We start from the raw sequence: 22,087 nt of genomic DNA on the forward strand, positions 1-22,087 counted from the left end.
AAAATATGATTCAAACGCCCATAAAAATTTAATTTGAGTTCTTATAGATATTTTTTGTTTGATAAAGGTAGATAATATATAAGGAATCTTGTATTACATTTTCATATCTTAGATTTAAAAAGAAAAATTTTTATGAATTTATAACTCGAAATAATTTGCAAATTTTCGTGATTTTTCCATATTTTGTCATTTTTTGAACTTTAAATGCTTATAAAAAAAAACTGTGACTAACGATTTTTAATATTTTTCATCTGCCTTTGAAACAATATACTAGGAGCCTTCTATTAAATTTTCAAGCTTTTTTATCCAACAAATAAAATTTTATTGATATTTTTAGAAAAAAAACTAAAAAAAAATGAAAACTGACAATGTCCGTAAAGAGCTCAAAATAAGTCAAAATATTTTGAAAATTTTATCGTGTATAGAAAATGGAAATGTAAACATTCAGTCAAAATTTCATGCATCCACGGTCATTTTTTTTAAAGTTACACCAAAAACCAAAATCGATTTTCTCGAAAACAGATTTTGCGTAAAAATTCCCGTTTTTCCTTAATTTTTCTTTTGTTTTTCCCGGCGCTTTTGAAAACTACTGGGAAATTTAAATTTTGACCTCCCCAATGCACCAACGATATTCACTTTCTGATCGAACAAGATACTGAAGTTGAAAATCGTAGCATTATTTCGACTACTTATCGTGTACACAGACACAAAAAAAATAAAAAATAAATAAATAAATAAAAAAATAAAAAAATAAAAAAATAAAAAAACACACATCATTGTAAAATCAATACATTCATCGTTCCACTCAGAATCTAATAAAAAAAAAACACACATCATTGTAAAATCAATACATTCATCGTTCCACTTAGAATCTAAAAACTAAAGAAATTGGAAACTGAAAATGCAGTTCAAAACAAATCAATATTTTTTGAAAATTTGTTGTGTATAGAAATTTCTAATATAAACAATCAGTGAAAATTGCATGTATCTACGGTCGTTTGTTGTAGAGTTACACCAAAAACCAAAAATCGATTTGGCGTGAAAATTCCTGTTTTTCATTAATTTTTATGTTGTTTTTCCCGGCGCTTTTGAAAACTATTGTGAATTTTTACCTCCCGAACGTACCAACTAGATTTATTTTTCCATAGAAAAAGATACAGTTGTAAGAAATTAAAGCAGTTTTACTGTCCCAAACGTTGATGACGGACAAAAAAAAATTAAAAAATTAAAAAAAACACACATTGTAAAATCAATACATTCATCGCTCCGCTCAGAATCTAAAAAATACATTTCTCGTTTAGCTCAGATTATACTATAGTTATATACCTACTCTATAAAATCTATGTTCGCTTTTATACTACATGTTTAATAACTATATATGTCTTATGTGTCACATAAATTGACTATGCATATACGGACAATAATAATATTAATTAAATTGCATCGTTAAATAGTAAATACTAAAACTCTGTTAGAGATTTATAAATTATAAAGTGTCAGCTAATAAAATTACGGGTCCTACTCATTTATACTAAAATGTTGTGAACGACAAACTCACAAACTGCAGACGAACATTTACTCATCTGCAGTATCATGAACCCAACGAAGTGCACTATGGAAGATTTCAAGATCAGCTAGTACTAGCGAACAAGAATTCCATAGACCTATAGCTACGCATTGGCTACAGCCTACAATAATATAAGATTTAACAAAGTTACCGACCATTAAGATTATTTATTTATTCGTCTATTAATTAATTATTTATATAATAATATTTACTATTTATTTTATTACTAAATGTGAATATCGGCAATTCCAACTTAGAAGCGGATACGAAAAGAAGCAGGGACGGACCCAGGTGGAACCTAGGGCTAGAGGCCTAGCCCCCCAGACGTATTATTTCTCCAATTTTCATAGGAAAATTTCAAATTTACATAAACAATAAACATAGACCTAATAATTGACCGTTTTGGAAAAAGTGACGATATGAAAAGACGTTTGGATTTTGTTATAATATATTATTATTACGGCGTTACATTAAGTATATTCTATGACGGGTGAACGATCCGAACGGGTCTTACAACAGTAGTATAAATATTAATTGTATGTTCACAGCCAGCTTTTCCACGGTAACAAAAATGTTTCAAGAGGAATGTCTGACTTAGAGCACTCCGATTTACCGTGTAACATAATATAGAAATTACACAATGATTGTTCACCAAATTTCGCCTCACATAAAAATATTTGCCGTATACCAAATTTTTTACCAGACCTTATTGCAAAAAAAAAAAAATCTATTATTTCATAATTTGTGTTCTTATTACTTGAAATAATAATTTCAGTTTTACAATAAGGTTTGGTAAAAAAATTTGGTATACATACAGGCTACAGCGAATAATTTTGTGTGAGACGAAATTTGGTGAACAATCAGTGTGTAATCTCCGTATTGTGTTACGCGGTAAATCGGAGAGCTCTAAGGCAGACATTCCCGCTTGAAAATTTTTTGTTACCGTAGAAAATCTGGCTGTGAACATACAAAATATATATACTACTCACAACACCACAGTATCTAGTGTGCCTACCCATGACCCACAAACTCTGCGAACTTCCGGTCTGCAGAATAATCTCCGCACGCTTGTACAGAACTGCACCTTCGCGCGCCTTCCAACTTTTTACGCATAGGTATATAATATAGGTACATTTAATTATTATTATGATATGCGCTGCGCATAAAAAATAACATATTATTACTGTACGCACTATCCGGCGGTGCGTCACAATCATAATAATACGCAGACCCTCACAAGTCACAGACGGTTATCGGCGCAAACGAGGCAAAATTTCGGTTTCCGGTCGTATATATCACTACGCGATATCACGCGTACGAGAAGCGCCCGTCGGCGACGCTACCACGTGCTTACTCACCTGTTGCGGGGCCGTATATACGGATGGCCGCGAGGTCTGAGGCGGCGGCGGCGGCAATAGGTCTGCCGGGTCAGAGCGAGGGTCATCGTGAACCGCGGACGACAAAATAAAATAACAGTATTATAATAATGATAAAATTATTATTATTACTAATAGTAGGTATATATACGCCGAGCACGCACACCCACGCACGCGTATATATGCCACCAAAAAAACGTCAAATTATTCGTTCGTTTGGTGCAGTATACATCTACCTATATGCAATATATTATAGATATAGGCTTATGCCGCGAGTGTGGACCACTGCGAGTGGTATATTATGCATTAATAATAATAATATCGTACAATATAGTATAGGTATAATGTTATTATGTTGTGGGTACCTCCATTTAATATATTATACGTAAATGGAAACGACCGTATGGAAAGCCGCACGGCGATTTATAATACGCGATGGCGGCGTTCGAATAATAATAATATAAGTGGAGAAATTACTTTTCGTCGGAATGCGGAGGTATAGGATATAAATAAATACGTGTCTGTCGTGTGCCGTTCCTATTGCGTACCCATATATCGAGTGAACATTGATGCGACGTATTCGCGGTGGCGGTCATCGCGTGTGTTCGCCGCCGATGCAGCCGAGTGGTGTAGCTAAGAATTTTGTATGGTTTTTTTTTTTTGGGGGGGGGGGGGGGGTAGGGGGTTATAGGGCTTCTGTAAAATAATTTTCCAATCATAACATTAGAATTAATATTAAAATAAACACGGTCAATGGAGGTGGTGGGATATAACCCCCCGGTTACGCTTCTGCTGCACTTGCTGCTGCCTCTACTACGAAAAACCACCACCGTTTCGTTTGTATTTTAGCCATTCTGAGCCAAGCGATGAGTGTATTGATTTTACAAATGATGTTTGTTTTTTGTTTTTTACGATTGAAAAACACCGCGAATCGGTGTCACTCGGACGCCGGGCCCGGCTCACCTTCTATATATACATCAGAATCGAAATTTTAAAGTCTTTCTGCGTATAATATTATAATAGTACAGTCGGGTACTGTATATAATTGTTGACGATTTATGACCTGTTTTCTGACCAGGGAAATGCGTTTTTCTTACCATACTCATCGATGAGACGGATCCGCGGCCTTACCATCAATATATAGGACGATCGTTGCTAATCGTGCCATTTGTACAAATGTACCTAATAGTACGTAGGTAATGGGTATAATAAAGTACTTTTGTACTCATAAAAGTAGCAAAATAAATAGGGAGAAATTTAGGGGCTAAGCATCCCCACCTAATCTCAAACGTTGTTTGCACTTATGCAGGTACTCACATAAACGCATTTTCCTCGAATGCTTATAATTTTCTCGGGACTCGAGACTCGGGTTATAATATATACCTATATATTATTGGTCCTATAGTCTATAATACTTCTGTGAATACTATATTATGTATAGCTGACGTTTAGACGATGTCTGCACAAGGCATAACAGTGGCGTATCCATGGGGGGGGGGGGTTTGGTGGTCAGAACCCCCCCATGAACCTGAGATGGTAAATTAACTTTTACATGAAACACGGTTATTTCTTTAACATTTTTATATTTTAGAATTTTGACTTGGAAATTATATTAATAGTTTGAATAAAGACTATAAACGTATTATACACACACACACACACACACACACACACACACACACACACACACACACACACACACACACACACACACACACACACAAGTCATAATAATATTAAATTATGATCATATTTACTACTTTGATCATTTTTGCTTGGAAACATATTATTTAGGTTTTCTACAACGGTTGATTCTAAATCGGTTCGCTGAATCGGTCGTCTGGTCCCGATGACAGCGATAAAAGCGATATCATTATCTGTGTTCAAATTTTATTTTAGGATACCTATTGCATTCGCGGCTCGCCGATCATTTAACACGAGCACATTATTGTGTAAAACTAATAGTTATTAGTTATTAGTTGGTCGTTGCCTGTTGGTGTCTCACTGTTTTACTTAATTTAATATCGTTTATTCGTTTATATTTGACATATTTTGTATTCCATTTTATTTGTTTTATTTTAATTTATTATGTATTTTATTAACAATTTTTAATAAGTTGTATTTATTTAAAATTAATAAATTGATGTATTACATTTTGTCGATATATGTTATATTTTTACAATAAAAGTAAATATTCGATACCATGAAGTAAAGTATGGTAAGTTTAAATTTGCTGAACCCCCACCCATAAAATGTTCCTGGCTACGCCACTGAGGCATAATATATATCACCTATAAGGTATACAGTGTTCGGATTAGATATAAGTATTTTTTTATCTAGATAAAGATAAAGATAATGTAACTCAAATGTATCTAGATAGATATAAAATATAACTTAACTCATATTTATCTAGATAAAAATAAATAATATACAATTTTTTTTTTAAATAGGTTTTAAATCTAGGTATATTTTAGTTGGGCACTATAGGAACGTACTAATAATAATGATATAAATAAAAATAATTACATAATTTATATAAATTATAAACTATATAAACTTGGTTTGAGAATCTGTATAAATATTTGAAATGTGTTTGTACAATTTTGCGATTTTTATCAATAGAAAATGTATCTAGATGAATTTATTTAGATTAGTAAAAAAATTATCTAAGATTAACGTTTAGATACCTTGTAACTATTTATCTATAAAATATGAACAAATAATTGTCTAATCTATTCATCTAGATAAATGTATCTAAATAAGTCCGAAAACTGCCTATATACGCCTAACTATTCAGCCTGTACTGACTATATTTATTATATCTATGTCCGATATATATTTAGTCATGTAGTATGTTCATAGGTACTGGTGTTAATGGATATAGTAAGTTTCACTAGTAAATTAATGATAACATAACTCAAACTATCAGTGTAAGACAGTAAGTATAGCTGCGGAATCTGTTAAACGATTATTTTCAACGCCATCATAGAAACTTACTAATAGCTGGTAACGCAGGTATACCTATTTGTATTTTGTACAGCTGTATACAGTTACTCGCAGTCGGAGACATTGTCGAAAACCTTTTTTACGTTCCATAATCCGTTTTAAGTAGGTAGGTTCCATATAATATATTGTAATATATATCATATTATATAGGAGGTACCTACCTTATACCTACATATTGTTACGTTGTGAAATAGAATACGCGGTACCGAAAAAAATGTAAATACGTAGGTATACAGAAATACCTTAATAATTAATATTATAGTATATAATAATATCATAACAATAATAACACACCTTTAACAAAAATATTCACCCCCGCCAGCGTGTTGTGGATGAATAAAAACCCATACCTAAGCATTCGGCACCTGCTCCGACGTTGAGCGGTATACGAAACAAGGGGGCGTCGTAAAATGTGTCAACATATCAGAACCTGACCTATCTGGTTTTGAATTCGAAAAAATCTCAGACGCACGTAAACCTATGATATTTTCAAACAATAATGTGTACAACGTTTACGACTTACTGCACACCCGCCTGTGCTGTACAATAATATGATATTTATTTAAGTGCATTATATATACGGACGCCGGCCCTTTGATTACCTGCATAATATGAATATATTATCATACGATGTACAATTTTATAACAACAGCTCACAAACATTGTGAGTCTATTAGAAAGCGGGGATCCGCATAGGCACGCATGTCGTCAATATTATGACGGAGAAAAACAAAAAGGCGTTAGTAGTCATGGACAGAAAACCACTAGGTGACTTAAACGTATAGATGGAGACAAGTACAGTATTGCAGAATCAACTTTATGACCCAGCAGTATTTTTGGGAATGCGATATCCAATATGAAGGCCAACGCTCGGCCAGGGATACCGAGTTATGCATAGGTATTAGCTCCAGTAACTGCAGGAAGTATAATATAATAACAAGACTTTATATAAGGATCACGCAGGGAATGTGCAGCAAATGACTAGCGAACCGCAAGTCGCAAATATTCTTAGAGTTGCCCACAATCACCAGCTAAACTGCGGTGTACACGTAATTGCAGAAAAAAAATTAAAACAATGACATTTCGATTAGGGGCGGGACTTGGGTGACAGTGGTTTTTAAGAATAAGTATTTAAACGTAATTGCCACCCCACCGAACGATGATCGAACAAGTTATAAAAATGGTCGTATACAAATTTTGAAAATGATCGTACAAAATACAAGTTCATACAAATTACATATACTTACTAAATATTGGTGTAGGTATAAGATATTCAAAAATTTCAAATGGTTTGGGTCGGGGTGTCTTGCGCATCGCCAGTTTTATGGGAATCCCTTCCACATCAAAGATAAAGCGCACAAGACAGTGACTTACAACAAAAATAATATATAGAGCACCACTATATCCAATGTCTGCGAATCAGAGACGCGCTCAGATAACAGCTTGGTCGAAGTGGTAGGGAAACACTTTCGGGAATCGCGATGCCTAAAAAGGTCATAACATAGGTAAAATGTAAAACACGGCCGGAAAACGACGCAAAAACCCTGCACAATCACCTTCAACCAGAGATTAGACACTAGAAATTACATAATATTAAATAGGTAGGTACCTACACCTAGAATTTGTGATGTTTCTTGAAGCCCATTTAAGTGTAGTATTAAAAATAATACCGGACCCAACTAGTGTAGTATCTGCGATTAGACCATAGTACTTACAGGACTCCAACTAGGATACGCCGATAGAAAGTTGCATGTTCGACGGACGACGGTGTTTGAATAAATCTGAATTTCATTTAATTAAAATACCCTTTTAATAATCGTTTAAGATAAGACTATTGTCTATTTGTCATGGCTGTGAAAATGGGTAGGGCACCTCTTTCTTTCTGAAAGCAAGTGAATCAACAACTTCACATCGTCGACGGTTTGCACAGATTTGACAATTTATAGGCAAATTGCTAGCCCCACACGTAGGATAGTTGGTAAAAGCTATTTATCGGATCCTAACTGGATACAGTTTTTTGTTTTTCAACCGATTCAAAGCATATAGGGAAATAATTCTTATTTATTATAATTTATAATTATTTGAGAGTATAATTATTATATAGCTATTTATTGCAATCTATATTAAGTTATGGTTTAGTAGAATGAGGTAACACTGCAGACAATTGCATACATAAACCTAATGTTTCAGTAAATTAGTTGTTACGATTGATATTGAGAAAACCATATTATTATAGTTATCAAGTTGTGGATTTATATTATAATAATAATATAAACATTAAAAATATGATTAGTCTTTAGGTTAGGTTGGGCTGCTGTTCGGTTTTAGTAAATCGCATGCTCATTTCGTATTATAAATCACTACATTTGATGAAAATAATCGTTTTCAAGATAATTGAGATATTTTCTTGACAAAGTCGGGGGGTAATTTCGCCGCCGACCCGACTAACACGCATAAAGGTCGCGGCATATAAGGCGCCGCACATATCATATTAACAATAATAATATTATAATATGCAATTACCGTCGAATCGGTATTAATTATCGTAATGATATAATAGCCTGCTGTCGGTGACGTACCGAAACGCATTTCGACATAAGTTTTCGATTTAACGAATTCCGTTTAATTATAATATGACGTGTAATCGCACACCATGCGGCGATCGGTTTAGACCTCTATATTAATTTATACAGATATGATCGTGACCGATGACTATAATGTATAACAAATTAATAATTATATTATATTATTATTTTTGTTTTTCGCTCTCTTAGTATAATGTATATTACAATCACGGCGTGTACGACGACTCGACGTATAATGTTAATCTCATATTATGCTGGTCTCGCTGCAGCGCCACATCACGCGGTTTCGACTTGAGTGAATTAAAATATAAATTTAACAACACAACATCTCGTTGAAAAGATAAATTACATTATGCCCAAGTTTCAACGCATACAATATAATACACACGACGATAGGACGACCCGTCATCGTAAAATTCGACCATAAAACCCTAAGAGCTCGACTGCGCAGCTGATTGTCAAACAGGGCGAGACATAAAAAACGAATTACAAAGACGAAGGTACGTTTGCACTGACAGATACACGAAAACTCTCGGCGTTTCTTGAACGTAATATCTGGCCCGAAAACTATATACAATTTATGGGTACTATATATAGATGCCGCCGTGTGTCAACCCGATAAAGTTAAGTGGATCACAACACGATTTTTATGCCTTAAAATTCGTCTAAACGTTTAAACTCTAAATAGACTAGGAAATCATATTGTCGTTTAATCGATCTACTATGCAGTCAAACGCCGGTTAGAAACACGCGAGAGAACGACGCGACCGCGACGATACATTGAAACACGGAAGAACCAGTGACAATCTCCCACGACGAAAACATTATAAAATTAAGTAAAACAATATATTTTGATAAGGCAGTTACAGTTACTGCCGGCCCAGTGTTGCAGGTATATCCCTCGATTGGTATTTTTCGTGTTTAAATAATAATTAATAATAATATTATAAAGTTTGAAAAAACCGTTTCAGAGATGCATATTATATTATACCATGTCTAGTGTCTACTATAGTCTGTCGTTGTAAGCAGTGTGCCCAATGTTTCATTGCATAATTTATAATTAAATCGTATTTCGCTTTTTGTAAAAGGTATGTTATTATTGTTATGATATTATTATATTATACTATACTAGCTAATCTCATGCGCACTTCGTTGCCCGTTAAATGTACCAACTCTATAGTATGACTCAAACTTCGTTCAATTCGTTATTTAATATTCGGTGTATGGTGTTCAAAACTTATCATAACTTTTCCGTAGCCCATAACAGTATATTATCAGGTAGGCAATCTACTTGTTTTAGAGCATGGACCCCGTGCGTTTGTACGTAAGTGTGTGATTTAACTCGAAAGTATCAAAGTTATACCAAGTTCGTCGTTTTTACTTAATTGCCCTACGGTGGATTAATGTGATCAATTAATATCAAATACTAAACTAACCTAGCGTACTAAAACCCAATGAATAAAAAAACCAAATTAAACCCTTTTTAAATTAGCCTGTCTTCTTCCTAGAGGTCTTATCTACACACAAACATTCATTTATGTATATGTATATAAATTAAAAAAATAAACACCATTGTAAAACCACTAACTTCCTCGCTCCGCTCAGGATCTAAAAAATAATAATACCTACAAATAGCAACAAAATATGTAAATTCAGTGGCGCCAAGTTCATTAAAAAAAGGTGGTACAACTCTTCCCAAAGACCACCCACCCACAAAACAAAACCACAATTTGTGGTTGATGTAGTATTTATTTAAAATTGTAAAAATAACAAAACAAGTTGAATTTAAACACTATTAGATTATTCAAATTGACGAAGAAAAACCAGTATCTTAGAAAATAAGCGATTGCTCGAATATTCTCTAAGTCCCGTAATACGTCGTCAACGAAAATAATCTAAGTCGTAATACAAAAATATGATAATCAATAACGAAGAGGTACAGGGGTGTGTACGTACGGTTGGTGAAATCACGTCTGAATACTGGTCACTCCCAGGACTCCTATATAGTCCTATCCCCTCTCTTACCAGATCCCTGGCGGACTACGTTGTTGGTTCTCACAGTCCAGGGGGCCTTCTACAAGATGTGCCTTTGGTCGGTGCGGGGTGTCGTAAAATGACCAAGTATACTCGCAGCCATCTTGTCATAGTGCCAATATCTGATTCGTAGAATCTACTGCGCTCCGAGGAGGTCTCACAGACATCTTAACGGTTCGGGTTTGTCATCTGGCCGTTGGCAGACGCCGAGGCTGTTGTTAACGTTTATAGCATTGCTCCCCCAAGGTTTTATATACAGCGGTGACATCACCTAACTATTTACGTGTTACCATAGGACATCCGATGCTGTGTAGTATGACTATGTGTAGGGGTGGAGTATAGGGGTCCATACGTAGCAAATCGTTAAATGCATCATCAGATCTCAAGCGTTTGATGCTGCTCGAGACTGCTTGAAGACTATTTACTGCACCTAGTAAATCAATATCTTGACTTTGAAACATTTTTGTTACTGGGTCTAAAATATTGAATAGATTTCTATAACAGATTGCTGTCAAAACAAATCTTTCTGACAAAAAGAAATCTATTAAGCCCGTAGCTTTAGATCTGGCTTTGAAGTCTACATTTTCAGTTATTTTGATCTGTTCTAATGTATTAATAACTATGTCATATGTTAATAATACTGTATTCAGTGCTGATGAGTATGACATCCAACGAGTGGATTCAACTCTTTTAAGTCTATGCACTCTTGCTTTAGGATTTTTTTCTTTTTGCATATTTTCATATATCGCTACGCGTTTATTACTTGTTGAAATCAGTGCATACAACTACTCCAGATTCCCAAATGTATCAACTGCATTAGCTGAACGGCTTGACATTTGAACAACAACCAAACCAAGTCTATTTGCATAGCACCATGTATAAATCGCTGCTGGGTTTATTTCTCTGATTAAAGCTTGTAGTCCTTCATATTCACCCCGCATGTTGCTGGCTCTATCATATGATTGACCAACAAGCAGCAATTTCCAATCCAAATATGGGAATACTATAATATATTTAAACAAAATAAACTTATTATTTTTTAAAAAACGTAGTATTACTTATTTAATTTTCAATAATTGTTATTTGTTTGATATATATTAAGGATTAAGGAAACAGTATTGAATAATTTTTTGTACCTACCAGTTTCTATTAAAGAGCTCGAGTTAGACATGATCTTCTGTTTTACTGGCACATCACAATAATGTACACTGGAACTTGGATCATCTGGGAATACTATAATACATTTAAACAAAATAAAATAAATATAGGTACCTAAATATAACAAAGACACATAATTGCAACAAGGTACAAATATATAATATATTTTATACTATTTTATACTATAGATAGATATTATAGCTACCTTTTAATTTTTAAACTAAATTTAACCGGTTAAAATTCAAAAACTATTTATCTAAGTAAAACTTGGTAGGTACTTACCAATAGAACAAGAATCATTTGAACTGTAATCGGTAGGAATATCTTGTCATTTTTATATTAGTGCTAATAACATAGTGGTGCGACTGGACGGTATTATTGGATTTGAAGATAATTTTAGATTTTTAACCGATTTTGATTTTTGACCAACGATAGTCAATAAATAACCCCACAATACCTACATAATGTTCAATCAAACTATGAAGTATTGAATTATCAGACTATATAGAGACTAATAGAGTCCATGAATCATGAGTCAATATTTTGGCCACATATTTTAATATTTTATCTATAACTATACGTAAGTGGAAAGTGGAAACCCGTACAATGTTACATATTTACATAAATGAATAATAATAGTAATATACCTAATACAAAAGTTAAACTTTCATAAAAAATCATTTAAACAGTGACTGCCGACTGAGTGACACACCGACACGGGCTACTAAGTACTAATATAGATTATGGACATATTATGCCATTATGGTAATGAATAATGATGTAATAACTAATAACCTAACCTTTTTTTTTTATAGTGTTATAATAATAATAATAATAATACTATAATAATGCAATACCTAGGTGTTATAACTTATAGCCTATAGGTAAATAGGTAATATTATGTTGTAACTGGTAACTGCTTAACGCTTTAGTAGTTAAGTACCTAGTACCTACTTTAATACTTTATACTTAGTATAGTAAAAGAATCAACAATCTTGGTTCAATATTTTTACTTACCCATTACCCAAGACCCACCCACCCATAATTTTAGGTGGTTCAAATGCACCACCTTAAGTGCGTACCTACTCGGCGCCACTGAATATAATATAATACACTATTATTATTTTAATCAAACTAAATTTTTTATTATTTAGTTTATTTTTTCCTGGACAGATGGCGCTCCACCGTTGTATTTTTTTACATCCAAATTTTCAACTTTTCCGGTGGATTTTTCTAAAATTTTCTTTCTTAAAATTTTTTTTCTGGTAATTACGAAAAACTGAAAAAAAATTTGAGCCTAATCGGCCCAGCCGTTCTCAATTTATGATTTAGTAGACATTTGTGTCACAATTTTTATATAATATAAAAACATTATTATTTTTTATATACATAGATTTTGTTACATGACAACAGGTTTGTTTATGATTGAATCAGATAGTTATATTGTGATAATTTGTGCATACTTGAATCTCATAGTTAATTTATTATAATTTTTGTATAACTGAATAATTCAGTCTCATTTGTTTTTTGTGATACAATTTTCGATTATTAATTCTAATAGATTTAATCATGTTTAATTATTTTCCCAAGTTTTCGAACCTAATGGGAAAAGCTTCATGTAAGTACCTAATGAACAATTTAATATAATATTTTCAAACAATATGTGGCGATAAAGAAGCACATTTTTACTAATAATATGGTCACGAGTTTGACGAGTGAATAAGAAGCCTGCCTGAAAATAATGTGTGCGCGCAAGCGTAATACTTATAATTTATAGCAGCGACCGCGGACTCGTGTGGTATCAAGTAATTAAACCTTATTTTACGTTTCAGATGCAAATCTTTGGACGAAAATCGTCAGTTTTGGGTCAGCCATCGGTAACTACCTATTGCATATTTTCATATAATGGCGTTATCTAACTATATGTGGTGATACCGAAGCGCAACTGTGATAATAACATAGTAGTCACGAGTTTGTGTGCAGGCAAAAATTAAAATATTATGTATTAACGAAAATAATACGTATGTACAGCTACGACCCGTGGTCTTGTGATTTAAACAATGCTATTGAATAAGTGGTGTTTCAAAACGAAATTTTAAATACCTCGTGTGACAATTAATGCACTTTCAAAATATTATATCAGTCATGACGTGTCAACGCTTGGTTCTCGATGTCAGGAAAAAAAAACGCTAGACCCGAGGTCTTGTCGCTGTACGCCCATAATAAGAAATATTATGCTCGCGAATAGATTTTATCACAATATCACGAATATAATATCTAGCCAAGACCGCGGGTTCGTGTCTTTATCGTGAATTAAGGGGATGTCAGGGCACCTCGTATGTTTTGTCTCATTGACCCACGCGCAACACAGCAAATGTGTGTTTACCTGAAACAACACCGTTTATTATTACTTATAATAGTGGAACGAACTCACTTATTATCAAACTCTTAGCTTAGAAAATTACCCGTGTCCCTGCGTTGGCTTATTTAGTGGTGTTGTAGTTTTTACATACAATTTAGGTCATAGCCAATGCCATATGAACGTGTAAATAATAGTGTGTTGACATTGTGACATCTTCATAATGATATAGTTTAATGATGGGGGTGTTTAAAATGCCGCGTGACCGAGACCGTGCAGTATTGTCTCCGTTGTAATATTATGTAAAACTTAATACGTCTCTTTTTTTTCAGAAGGAAAATGTCTTAGAGATTTCACTATCATCATGATATTAGGTGTGGTGGTTTTTCATCTGGAATGCAGTAAAATAGGTGAGTTTTCCCAAGCTTTCTAAGGAGATTAACCCTTCCGGACGATATACAATATTGTTATCAACGTTTCCAGACTGTTTTTGAAACACATTTAATAATACTATTGCAGTCAATCTAAACTTCTTGTCGTTTAGGTATACTCATTTCTCGTTATCTGCAAAACGTTCCAAATACGAGTGGACTACCTTATAATGTGTATTAATTATTATACACTGTATAACTTCCAAGGAAAAATCGGTAACCACTAACCAACGACTACTCACTAAACTTATTAATTATTTGGCCTCCTGTTTAATCGGATGTTAAAGACCTCCTCGCGAATCATATTGCTATCGTTATTATTATAATTTTATACCATATGGCGTTTAATAATAAAATAAAAATTAGACCACCAGAGACTACTCAAATTTTGCACAGACATAGACAGTTTTAAGTGTGAAAACGGCGGAGTCAGGATGTACAGCAAGGAAAATGGATTATCGTGCTGGTGCACCCAAAACTACGTCGGCGAACACTGCCGTGAGTTTTATAGTGGTTCATTAAATTAAATTATATTATTATTAAACATTCAGGTGGGTTTGTTATATCACAACATTTTTGTCGTTAGTTTTACAGGGTATCGAATAGAAAACTAATAAATATCGTTAGCAGGTACTTTAGCTATTATATTTGATAAATTATGAAAGCCTCACTAATTTTTTATTTAATCTTCTAGAATATCGAGTACTTTTTCTACCCTATAACTAGAATTCGCGACTGAGTCAAATGGCGTAACTATAAAATTAATATTCGACCGTGTACCAATTTATAATACATTTAAGATAAATTTGGCTATGTATAGATAATTTTAATAATATGATTATATAATATAATGCTCACTAGTGTAAACCTTATATTTGTCACGACATTTTTTTCCAACCTCAGAGAAACGCGTGTCGTTTATGTCACCTATAATATCAATGTTTCGCTTTGGAAACTCGGAAGTCAGTAAAGGCAGGCCGACGATGTGGTGGAGCATTTTTCCGTTCACTTCAGGACCCCAGTTGAAAACCATTTACGATTGTAAGTTAAAGTTACAATATAATAAGTTAAGTTTAATTTCAGTTAATTAAATATATAAATAGTAAAAACTTCGTAAATGAACACCACCCCACCCCTCCTCCTAAATAACTCAGTCTTTTTTGGATCAAACTACAAACCTCCTACTAGTGGAAAACAAATTTTCAGAAGTTTCACTGTACTTATATAATATTATATGATTTTATATACTTAGAGTGGGTGCCTTTAAATTATTTAAATTATAATATAGTATGAACTTATATTTTAACAACATAAATTAAAAACAAAATCCTACAGGAACTCGATATAATTTTTAAATGTTATATATTATTATGATAAGGGACATTTTTTTAAATGTTTATATACATTTCAGCAGTTGTATACGACATACGACTTTGTAATCTTTGCTAATATTGGTTATTTCCAAAACTAGGATTTACAATCATTAATCTAGAAAATAATTCCATATTATCCTCACGAAATGTACATAATCAACGTTTTTTGTAACTTTTAATGTGTAGGTAGGTAATGTAAATTATTAAACAATAATATCTACAATTTAGCATTCGGCGATTGTTTGAGTGTAGTAATATAAGCTAAAATCTGTCTTATAGATTATTTCAGTTTTATGTATACAAAATACACGTTACAAAATAATATTAAGCGTGCCTGCGTACCATAATAGCATGATAAATATTTTTTTTGATTAGTCCATCAAAATTCTGTGAAAAGATTAGAAAATGTGTTCGCTGGTTCCAACAACGGTGGATACGGTCCCAGAATATTGCCATCAGCATGTCCACTGGAATGTTGTGCAAACGACAGTAAATATTTATGCCTCTCACTATACATATTATCATTATTTTATTATAATAATATAAAATAAAATACATATTCGCACAAACAAGGGAAAACTGCGTATTGTCTGTTACCGACGCAATATATCGTCGTATTCTAACGCGCAGTTATTATTAACACTGGGTTAAAAGGAAATTTAGAAAATTAATTTTTTCAGAAACTTCACCGCCGCTGGGAAAACTGTACAACAAAGTCCTCAAACGGAAACCCGGTCAGTTAATACCGGATCGGAAGAACAGAAATTTACTGTTGGACGCGTTCTATCAATATTTCGTTTTGCAATTTTTCGACGCAAATTCGAACTTGACGGTTAGTAGCTAAATAACCTATAAATTACAATAGTACATTATGACATGAGCGAGTTTAAAGCGATAATACGTACTAACTACTAAAAAACTTACATCGAATATTAATAATAATGTATTGTCCGTACTTAATATTATAGGTAACGGCTTCCCAATTGTACGGCAGTGATGATATGTCGGAGAGATCGATGAGATCGTTCTCCGGTGGTAAGCTCAAGACAAGCGCAATTAATTACAAGCCATTTGCGACGAACCATGCGCTCGCACCATACTCAGACGTATATTTAACGGCGTTGACAAAAGATATTTCGATCGACAGGTCGTGGGTGAGCAAGACTTTTTTTTACACAAAACAAAACTGTTGAATAAACGTTAAATTTTTAATTTTCTCAATTGCAAAATAATATGCATATAGCTACGTTTTTAATTTTAATACCGAAACTGAACTAGTTCTGCACTTATATAACTATGAGTATATTTTAATATTTATTTTTTGGATGGAATTACTAGTGTAGGTACCTACCTCGCAAAATATCAGTTTCCTACAATACTGCAATCCGATAATTTATGCTATTATATACTTTAAACAAATTAACTGTACGTCTGTACTCTGTAGGTTCTGTACTCGTCAGAAATTTTATTTTAACACCTCAAAATGCTAGGTAAAAATGTTTTTTGTATGCCGTCGTTCATGAAAGTAAATCAATTTTTAAAAAGTAACGATAAAAAAATTTTCTATTTCTCCAAAAATGTTGTGTTTTGCAACGATTTCAGTATTAATGATTTGTAAAATAGCCCAGCAGAATGAACGCCCGTCTATCCGAACGGGCCGAGATGTTGAGCACGGGCACAATGTTTTACGTAATGTCGCTCCTCTGGGCACGTGAACACAACTGGATGTGTGCTGAGCTGTCACAGAAGTGGCCGACGTGGACAGACGAAGAGCTGTATATCAAGGCCAGGAAGATTGTAACCCGTCAAATGATGAACATAATGATGACCGAAATCCAAAATGTGGAACTCAGACAGGAAGGGTACCACCATCGAATGGAATACATCCGTGGTTCCGGCAATCCTTTTGAACTGCACTTGACGATGGCTGTATCAAATGTGCCAGAAAAATTGCAATGCAGTTCAACGAATTTGACGTCCTACAGTAACGCCAGGTCAGTCTGAGCCTTTTTTGGATACACCAATAATAACTAAAGAAACGTCCACGTTAAATTTTGGCCCATACGAATATTATGTTTGATCAGTGATTTACAGAGCAGAGCCCGAACAGGGTTCATCTATAATAGCCATATTATATTATGGTATCTAATAATATAGTGTATAAAAAGCTATTTGCAGGCACAACATGGTAGTTCATGATTTAAGTTAAGAACTTCAGGGCCAATGCATTTTAAGTAAACAAAAACATAGGGCAAAACTTTCGTCCCTGTTACATAGTAGGACTTCGTTGATTTTTTGTTTATTATTTGAAAGAAGAGAAGATTCTGTTTTTCTAATGTGCTTTTTATTCGTGAGTGTTGTACGTATGCTCTACCTGCATAATATGCAGTGTGTAACAGAAAGAACTGAACAAAAAAAAAAAATGTATGCTACTTAAACTTATGACAAAAATTGATAAAATTATAGGATTAGTAAATAGATTTAGAAATATTCTCATGTTAGCAAATTTCCAAAAATAATATTTTTAAAAAAGTTATAGCGTTCCAAATTAATTTAATCAAAAAAATACTGATATTTAAAAAAAACTCTAAAAAATAAACTACTTGATATTTAGATAAATGTTTTTACCATCCAAATAGTTCTTATAATCAGATTCGCAAATTCGCTATTTTATCAAAAAAAAATTTTAAAATATTGATTAAAATAAAAGTTATTCCAAAAGTCAGTTCTATCCGTTACGGCGTTACACCCTGTATAGCCACATCGTTCATATAACCCTAGATCACACGTTTTAAAATATTCACGAGAATACACGCACACGGTATTTTTAGTCACACACAGTATGGCGCAAATCATAGTCAACTAACTAGTCACAATAAAAATATAATAACTATCAATTTCGTTTATCGAGCAGCAATTATTAGAAACACAATTTAAAAATAACCCATGATTGATTTTTTACGATCACGCACACGGTCTTTTTGACCTTATATTAATACGTAATGTCTGGTAATGAACTTTGAATACTTCTATAGAAGTAATATATATATTACTGACATCAGATCGTATACAGTTAGGAGCTGTATCTAATGTTAGTTTATCATCTAATTAGAAGGTACCCATATAAGGTTAGGTTCATATTTCGTAATTTTGAAACAATGAACAAAATTCTAAAAGCCCGGTCTTTTTGACCGTGAAGTGTGTGCTCTAGGGTTAATGATAAATATAATAATATGGTTTTTTAAAGAATAATTGATGAAAGTATAATACGCGCTTCAAACTATGATATAAATTATAATCATCAACTAGTAGGTACTCATATTGCACAACTCTAGATGGTGACCATAAATTATAGAGGTACGCTAGGAAAGTGAAACTAAACATGTGGGAAACTGTTCTAGTCCCCGGAGAACTATAATTTCAGAAATATAAGCAATTTAAATTATATTCACATATTATTATACGTGTATACGATTTTATTTTACTATACTTTTAGTCAAGTTTCGGAAGCTGCTTTAAATGACTCCATTCAAGTAATGATGAGTTCAAAGATAAACGTGGTCACGGTCAACGATGACAGCACCTTGACGGAACAGCTTACCATGACACTCTCGAGAGAACAATGTTTACAGCGTTTCAATAACTATAGAAGACGGATAGGGCTGCCTGCTTACAAAAACTTTTTCGATATTACCGTTAACGTCGAAGCCCCAACGGAATTCGAAAAATTGTATAGTACCATGGAGAAAGTGGAGTTGTTAACCGTCGTGTTGACGGAAAAATCCATTTCTGGAGTTCTACCAACAGGTGATTGCATTATAATATTAAATGTAATAAAACAGAGATCGTTCTGCTTGATGTAAAATATTTGCTATGTTGTGTGTGAATCAGAGAGAGAGAAAACCAATAGTGTGCTGACATAGTGACATCTTCATAATGATATAGTTTAATGATGGGGTGTTTAAAATGCCGCGTGACCGAGACCGTGCAGTATTGTCTCCTTTGTAATATTATGTGAAACTTATTACGTCTCTTTGTTTTCAGAAGGAACATGTGTTAGAGAATTCACTATCTTCTTGATGTTAAGTGTGGTGGTAGTTCATCTGGAATGCAGTAAAATAGGTGAGTTTTCCCAACCGTTCTAAGGAGATTAGCCCTTCCGGACAGTATAAAATATTGTTATCAACGTTTCCAGACTGTTTTTGAAACACATTTGATTATACTGCTGCAGTCAATCTAAATTTCTTCTCGTTTAGGTATTCCCATTTCTTGTTTTCTGCAGAACGTTCCAAATACGAGTGGACTACCTTATAATATGTATTAATTATTATTAGACCGCGGATTATATGCATTTGCATATATGCATATGCAATTGCATATAATCGCATTTTTTTTACCAAGTATGCATATTTCATTGATCGCGATGTAAAATGGCATATAATTGTATTTTTAAACAAAAAACACACTGATTAAATGTGTTAAAACTCATTCTATATAGACGTATAGTACCTACATACCGACCAAATTAATTGACCGGATGAGTTTCTACTGCCGTCAATATTTATATATCTTAACGAAAACTCGATAAGAAATTTGAAACCCCGTCAATACAACATGATTTAAATCTGATTCTTACACATTTTTCATTTTTCAATAACATAAAAATTAGACCACCAAAGAATAATATAATTTAATTTAATAAACCACTGTGCCATAAAACGCAGGGCAGTGTCCGCCGACGTAGTCTGGGGTGTGTCAGCACGATAATCTATTATCCTTGCTGTGCATCATCCTGACTCCGCCGTTCTCACACCTAAAACTGTCCATCTCTTTGCAGAATACGAGTCGTCTCTGGTGGTCTAATTTTTATTTTACTATTAAACGCCATGCGGTATACATTTTAATAATATGATAATATAATATAATGCTCAATAGTCTAAACATTATATTTGTCATGTCATTTTTTTTCCAACCTCAGGAAAACGCGTGTCGTTTATGTCACCTATAATATCACTGTTTCACCTTGGAAACTCGGAAGTCAGTAGAGGCAGGCCGACGATGTGGTGGAGCATTTTTCCGTTCACTTCGAGATTCCAGCTGAAAACAATTTACGCTCGTAAGTTAAAGTAACATTACAATAAGTTAAGTTTAATTTCAGTTAATTAAATATATAAATAGTAAAAACTTCGTAAATTAACACCACCCCACCCCTCCTCCTAAATAACTCTGTCTTTTTTGGAACAAACTACAAACTTCCTACAAGTGGAAAACAAATTTTCAGAAGTTTCACTGTACTTATATAATATTATATTATTATATATACTTAGAGTGGGTGCCTTTAAATTATTTAAATTATAATATAGTATGATATTATATTTTAACAACATGAATTAAAAACAAAATCCTACAGGAACTCGATGTAATTTTTAAATGTTATGTATTATGATTAGGGACATTTTTTTTAATGTTTATATACATGTCAGTAGTTGTATACGACATTTTAATCTTTGATAATCATGGTTATTTCCAAAACTAGGGTTTACAATCATTAATCTAGAAAATAATTCTATATTATTCTCACAAAATGTACATAATCAACGTTTTTTGTAACTTTTAATGCGTAGGTAGGTAATGTAAATTATTAAACAATAATATCTACAATTTAGCATTCGGCGATTGTTTGAGTGTAGTTATAAGCTAAAATCTGTCTTATAGATTATTTCAGTTTTACGTATACAAAATACACGTTAGAAAATAATATTAAGCGTGCCTGCGTACCATAATAGCATGATATATATTTTTTTTTTTGATTAGTCCATCAAAATTCTGTGAAAAGATTAGAAAACGTGTTCGCTGGTTCCAACAACGGTGGATACGGTCCTAGAATATTGCCTCCAGCTTGTCCACTGGAACGTTGTGCGAACGACAGTAAATATTTATGCCTCTCTACTATATATAATATTATCATTGTTTTTTTATAATAATGTAAAATAAAATACATATTCGCACAAACGATGTAAAACTGCGTATTGTTTGCTATCGATGCAATATATAATCGTCGTATTCTAACGCACAGTTATTATTAACACTGGGTTAAAAGGAAATTTAGAAAATTAATTTTTTCAGTAACTTTACCGCCGCTGGAAACACTGTACAACAAAATCCTCAAACCGAAACCCAGTCAGTTCATAACGGATC

The 22,087-nt window shown here is 33.1% G+C and overlaps 1 protein-coding gene across 1 annotated transcript in view; it reads left to right on the top strand.

Moving 5' to 3' along the window:
* The first annotated feature begins 14,950 nt into the window (after positions 1–14,950).
* The window catches only part of LOC100571465 (prostaglandin G/H synthase 1-like), a 7,733-nt gene continuing 596 nt past the window's right edge, over positions 14,951–22,087 (top strand). The window contains exons 1-8 of the mRNA XM_029489273.1: positions 14,951–15,014; positions 16,265–16,378; positions 16,570–16,721; positions 16,858–17,043; positions 17,513–17,883; positions 19,386–19,696; positions 19,934–20,011; positions 21,704–21,817. Coding sequence (XP_029345133.1) covers positions 14,951–15,014; positions 16,265–16,378; positions 16,570–16,721; positions 16,858–17,043; positions 17,513–17,883; positions 19,386–19,696; positions 19,934–20,011; positions 21,704–21,817 — 1,390 coding nt within the window. The remainder of the gene's footprint in view (positions 15,015–16,264; positions 16,379–16,569; positions 16,722–16,857; positions 17,044–17,512; positions 17,884–19,385; positions 19,697–19,933; positions 20,012–21,703; positions 21,818–22,087) is intronic.

Source organism: Acyrthosiphon pisum, chromosome A2 (genome assembly GCF_005508785.2).
Source record: "Acyrthosiphon pisum isolate AL4f chromosome A2, pea_aphid_22Mar2018_4r6ur, whole genome shotgun sequence".
Classification (NCBI taxonomy): Eukaryota; Metazoa; Arthropoda; class Insecta; order Hemiptera; family Aphididae; genus Acyrthosiphon; species Acyrthosiphon pisum.